The sequence below is a fragment of the Solanum tuberosum genome, unplaced genomic scaffold, assembly GCF_000226075.1.
Source record: "Solanum tuberosum cultivar DM 1-3 516 R44 unplaced genomic scaffold, SolTub_3.0 scf00313, whole genome shotgun sequence".
NCBI classification, from domain to species: Eukaryota; Viridiplantae; Streptophyta; class Magnoliopsida; order Solanales; family Solanaceae; genus Solanum; species Solanum tuberosum.
In genome coordinates, this window is record NW_006239248.1 from 584,115 (window position 1) to 590,495 (window position 6,381).

General features: G+C 31.2%; 1 protein-coding gene across 1 annotated transcript; it reads left to right on the forward strand.

Moving 5' to 3' along the window:
* The first annotated feature begins 4,932 nt into the window (after positions 1 to 4,932).
* LOC102592633 (beta-amylase-like) lies at positions 4,933 to 6,153 on the forward strand. Its single transcript, XM_006360533.1, has 3 exons — positions 4,933 to 5,037; positions 5,450 to 5,689; positions 6,097 to 6,153. The coding sequence occupies exons 1-3, from the start codon at positions 4,933 to 4,935 to the stop codon at positions 6,151 to 6,153; spliced, it is 402 nt and encodes a 133-aa protein (XP_006360595.1).
* The last annotated feature ends 228 nt before the right edge of the window (positions 6,154 to 6,381 follow it).

Genomic DNA, 6,381 nt, shown 5'->3' on the forward strand with positions numbered 1-6,381 from the left:
ATGTCATGGCTCACCTAATTCATTACGTACTGAAAGATATGGTAGTATACATTGTTTGTCTACAAAAGAGGCACAAATTGATTGCATATAATTTTTTGACCAACAATTTTTGTGGGTGTTTGTGATGATTTAATAAATTATGTATTTTAGTTCGAATGAATAATTATAGGTATTTATAAGTGCAAATTATGTATGAACCGTGAAATAGAGTTTTTCTATAGCCAAAACTAACATCTAAAGCCAAAATTATGAACGTTCGAAGTTTCTCTTATTTACGACTACACTAGTCACTCGTAAAATGGTCATAATGCTTTACTTTAAACATTAAATGATAAAAAATTGATGGTATTTGAAACAAAACACATTGACCTACAATATTCATATGTCATTGCTCACCTAATTCATTACGTACTAAAAGATATGGTAGTATATATTATTTTCCATCAAGAGTGGCACACATTGATTGCATGTAGTTTTTTTACCAAAATTGTTTATGGGTGTTTGTGATGATTTAATAAATTATGTATTTTAGTTCGAATGAATAATTATAGGTATTTATAAGTGCAAATTATGTATGAACCGTGAAATAGAGTTTTTCTATAGCCAAAACTAACATCTAAAGCCAAAATTATGAACGTTCGAAGTTTCTCTTATTTACAACTACACTAGTCTCAAGTAAAATGGTCATAATGCTTTACTAAATGATACAAAATTTGTGGCATTTGAAGGAAAACTCATTGACCTATAATTTTCATAAGTCATGCTCACCTAATTCAGTACGTACCAAAAGATATGGTAGTATACATTGTTTGCCTTCAAGAGAGGCAAACATTGATTGCACGTAGTTGTTTGACCAAAATTTTTTGTGGGTATTTGTGATGATTTAATAAATTGTGTGTGTTAGTTCGAATGGGTAATTATAGGTAATTATAATTTCAAATGAGGCATGGACCGTGAAATAGACTTTTTCTATAGCCGAAACTAACATCTAAAGCCAAAATTATGAACGTTCGAAGTTTCTCTTATTTACAACTACACTAGTCTCTAGTAAAATTGTCATAATGCTATACATTAAACATTAAATGATACAAAATTGGTGGCATTTGAAAGAAAACACATTGACCTACAGTTTTCATATGCCATTGCTAACCTAATTCATTATGTACTAAAAGATATCGTAGTATATATTGTTTGCCTTCAAGAGAGGCACACATTGATTGCATGTAGTTTTTTTACCAAAATTGTTTTATGGGTGTTTGTGATGATTTAATAAATTATGTATTTTAGTTCGAATGAGTAATTATAGGTATTTATAAGGTCAAATTAGGTATGGACCGTGAAATAGAATTTTTCTGTAGGAAAAACTAACATCTAAAGCCAAAATTAATATCGTTCGAAGTTTCTCTTATTTACAACTACACTAGTCTCTGGTAAAATGGTCATAATGCTTTTTCTTTAAACATTAAATGATACAAAATTTGTGGCATTTGAAAGAAACTCATTCACCTATATTTTTCAAATGTCATGGCTCACCTAATTCATTACGTACCAAAAGATATGGTAGTATACACTGTTTGCCTTCAAGAGAGGCAAACATTGATTGCTTGTAGTTTTTTTACCAAAATTTTTTGTGGTGTTTGTGATGATTTAATAAATTATGTGTGTTAGATCGAATGGGTAATTATAGGTATTTATAAGTTTAAACGAGGCATGGACCATAAAATAGAGTTTTTCCATAGCCGAAACTAACATCTAAAGCCAAAATTATGAACGTTTGATGTTTCTCTTATTTAAAATTACACTAGTCCATGGTAAACTGGTCATAATGCTTTACTTTAAACATTAAATGGTACAAAATTGGTGGGATTTGATATAAAACTCATTGACCTATAATTTTCATATGTCATGGCTCTCCTAATTCATTACGTACTAAAAGATATGGTAGTATTGTTTGCCTTCAAGAGAGGCATATATTTATTGCATGTAGTTTTTCACCAAAATTGTTTATGGGTGTTTGTGATGATTTAATAAATCATGTGTTTTAGTTTGAATGAGTAATTATAGGTATTTATAAGTTCAAATGAGGTAAGATAAATACCTATACCAAACCCCCCGGACGCAATCCATATATTTACTTCTTCATATGCCTATTCAAATTATTCTATCCCAAAACTTTTTCACTACACCCTTTGATCGTGATAGGTAGAATCAAGTATTTGTGATGATTTAATATATTATGTGTGTTAGTTGGAATGGGTAATTATAGGCATTTATAAGTTCAAATGAGGTATGGACCATTAAAGAGAGTTTTTCTATACCCGAAACTAACAGCTAAAGCTAAAATTATAAACGTTCGAAGTTTCTCTTATTTACAACTACACTAGTCTCTTGTAAAATGGTCATAATACTTTAGTTTAAACAATAAATGATACAAAATTAGTGTAATTTGATAGAAAACTCATTGACCTATAATTTTCATATGTCATTGCTCACCTAATTCATTACTTACTAAAATATATGGTAGTATACATTGTTTGCCTTCAAAAGAGGCACACATTGATTGCAAGTAGTTTTTAGAATAAATTTTTTTGTGGTTGTTTGTGATGATTTAATAAATTATGTGTGTTAGATCGAATGGGTAATTATAGGTATTTATAAGTTTAAATGAGGGATGGACCGTGAAATAGAGTTTTTCTATAGCCGAAACTAACATCTAAGTTCAAAATTATGAATGTTCAAAGTTTCTCTTATTTACAACTACACTAGTCTATGGTAAAATGGTCATAATGATTTACTTTAAACATTAAATGATACAAAATTTGTGGTATTTGAAAGAAAACTCATTGACCTATAATTTTCATATGTCATGGCACACCTAATTCATTACGTACTAAAAGATATGGTAGTATACATTGTTTTCACCTAATTCATAATGTACTAAAAGACATGTAGTACACTTTTTTTGCCTTCAAGAGAGGCACACATTGTTTGCATATAGTTTTTTGACCAACATTTTTTGTGGGTTTTTGTGATGATTTAATAAATTATGTTTGTTAGTTCGAATGGGTAATTATAGGTATTTATAAGTTCAAATGAGGTATCGACCGTGAAATAGAGTTTTGATATAACCTAAAGGAACAATTATTAAAGCCAAAATTATGAACATTTGAAGTTTCTCTTATTTACAACTACAGTAGTCTATGGTAAAATGGTCATAATGCTTTACTTGAAACATTATATGATACAAAATTTGTGGCATTTGAAAGAAAACTCATCTACCTATAATTTTCATTGTCATGGCTCACCTAATTCATTACGTATTAGAATATATGATAGTATACATTGTTTGCCTTCAAGAGAGGCACACATTGATTGCATGTAGTTTTTTTACCAAAATTGTTTATGGGTGTTTGTGATGATTTAATAAATTCTGTGTTTTAGTATGAATGGTTAATTATAGATATTTATAAGTTCAAATGAGGTATGGACCGTGAAATATAATTTTTCTATAGCCAAAACTAACATCTAACGCCAAAATTATGAATGTTCTAAGTTTCTTTTATTTACAACTACACTAGTCTCTGGTAAAATGGTCATGCTTTACTTTAAATATTAAATGATACAAAATTGGTGGCATTTGAAAGAAAACTCATTGACCTTCAATTTTCATATGTCATGGCTCACTTAAGTTATTACGCACTAAAAGATATGGTAGTATATATTGTTTGCCTTCAAGAGAGGCACACATTGTTTGCATATAGTTTTTTGACCAACATTTTTTGTGGGTTTTTGTGATGATTTAATAAATTATGTGTGTTAGTTCGAATGGGTAATTATAGGTATTTATAAGTTCAAATGAGGTACGGACCATGAAATAGAGTTTTTTTATTGCCGAAACATTTAAAGCCAAAATTATAAACGTTCGAAGTTTCTCTTATTTACAACTACACTAGTCTCTGGTAAAATGGTCATGCTTTACTTTAAATATTAAATGATACAAAATTGGTGGCATTTGAAAGAAAACTCATTGACCTACAATTTTCATTTGCCATGGCTCACCTAATTCATTATGTACTAAAAGATATTGTAGTATACATTGTTTGCCTTCAAGAGAGTCACACATTGATTGCATGTAGTTTTTTCACCAAAATTTTTTGTGGGTGTTTGTGATGATTTAATAAATTATGTGTGTTAGTTCGAATGGGTAATTATAGGTATTTATAAGTTCAAATGAGGTATGGACCGTGAGATAGAGTTTTTCTATACCCAATACTAATATCCAAAGCCAAAATTATGAATGTTCGAAGTTTCTCTTATTTACAACTACACTAGTCTCTGGTAAAATGGTCATAATGCTTTAGTTTAAACAATAAATGATACAAAATTAGTGGAATTTGAAAGAAAACTTATTGACCTACAATTTTCATATGTCGTGGCTCACCTAATTCATTACGTACTAAAAGATATAGTAGTATACATTGTGTGCTTTCAAGAGAGGCACACATTGATTGCAGGCAGTTTTTTGACCAAATTTTTTTGTGGGTGTTTTTGATGATTTAATAAATTATGTGTGTTAGTTCGAAAGGGTAATTATAGGTATTTATAAGTCGGATGGGTAATTATAGGTACTCTAGCAAGCTACTGCTTCTCGGAGATCAGATCCTTGATGAAGCAAACAAAGCTTCCCTGGGATACAAAGTGAAGCTATCAGTTAAAGCAAGTCTTCATCCACCTGGAAATTCTTTAGTCTTTGCATTATTGATCACTTTCGAGTTTTGACAGTACAAGCTAACAGAAGTTTCCCTTCTGTCAATTTTGCTCAAGCAGGTAGCTGGAATTCACTGGTGGTACAAAGATGCCAGCCTTGTTGCAGAGCTAACAGCAGGATTTTATAATTTGGATGATTGAGATGGTTATAGATCAATAGCAAGGATGTTATCGAGGCACTATGGTACCTTCCATTTCACTTGCCTTGAGATGAGGAATTCAGAACATCCAGCTTATGCTAAGTCTGGCCCTCAAGAGCTAGTTCAACAGGTTAGAAAAGAGAGTTGCATGTTTTATACCATTTTAGCATCCAGTGTACATCTTGGACAAACTGTGACTTAACCTTATACTCCCTCCGTCTCAATTTAAGTGGCCTAAAGTTTATGAAAGGGGATATGTACTTTGAATCTTGTGGTCTAAAATTAAAGATGCATGTGTATAGTCCTTTAAATCTCGCGGTCTTAATCTTGTCATGTAGAACGTTGGAATTGGAAAGCTTACTAAATATAGAAAGAAACACTCGTTTTGGGACAGATCAAAATTGAAAGTAAGACCACTTAAACTGGGACGGAGGGAGTACCAGTTCTGTGAGACCAAATTTTACAGAGGAAAGACTAACATTTTTTTGCGAACAACTAGCTATGGACTGCTATTAATCAAGACTTTACCTGATTATGTACAGGTTTTGAGTGTTGGCTGGAAAGAGAACATTGATGTAGCAGGTGAGAATGCACTTGCAAGATATGACGGCTATGCCTACAACCAAATCCTTCTCAACGCTAGACCAAATGGTATCAACAAAAATGGTCCACCAAAACTAAAAATGGCTGGGCTGACTTACCTTCGATTATCTGAAAAACTCCTTCAAAGTAGGAACTTCAGAACCTTCAAAACATTTGTCAAGAAAATGCATGCTGATCTGGTAAGTAGTAGCCTCTTAACTTTTCGTGAGAAAAATGATGAGTGGCCGGGTGGCGGCTCTACAGCTTTGAAAAAAAAGCAACTGCCTTAGGCCCCAAAATTTGAGGGGCCTCATTTTTTAAAAATACAATAGGTTATACATATTATTTTTTTTAAATATCGCGTATAATTTGTAGAAAATATAATTTTTTCATAAAAGAGCAAGGAAGTAATAGAAGTTTGACAAATTATGAGTACTATGTCTCAAGAAAGATTAAAATAATTGGCTATAATAAACTTCATAAAAAATATATATTCGAATTTAAGGCCTCCATTCGGATTTTGCTTTAGGCCACCGATTTATTAGAGCCGCCCCTGGCCCTTGGGAAGGCTCGAGTTTTTAATTCTTGTGATTGGTGTCTTTTACAGGATTACTGTCCTGAATACGAAAAACCAGCTCCCCTGGGCAGATCAAAAAGGGCATAAGCTGGGGGATACTTATGCATTTTCCCATTTATTAACAATTTCTAATTTTTACTTATCATAAGATAATATAATAAATTTTATTTGAGAGAATGTTATTCAAAGTTATTCAACATCATACATAACCTATTCATATTATCCTCTTGTTAGAATAATAAAGATATAAGAAAATTTAATCGTTGCATTAAAACAAAATATAACTAAGAAAAGTCGTATGATCATGATAATGTT

Coding starts and splice junctions, on each gene's coding strand:
- LOC102592633 (XM_006360533.1), top strand. CDS start 4,933: ATGTTATCGAGGCACTATGGTACCTTCCATTTCACTTGCCTTGAGATG. Junction 5,038..5,449: donor CTCAAGAGCTAGTTCAACAG/GTTAGAAAAGAG, acceptor GATTATGTACAG/GTTTTGAGTGTTGGCTGGAA. Junction 5,690..6,096: donor AGAAAATGCATGCTGATCTG/GTAAGTAGTAGC, acceptor TGTCTTTTACAG/GATTACTGTCCTGAATACGA.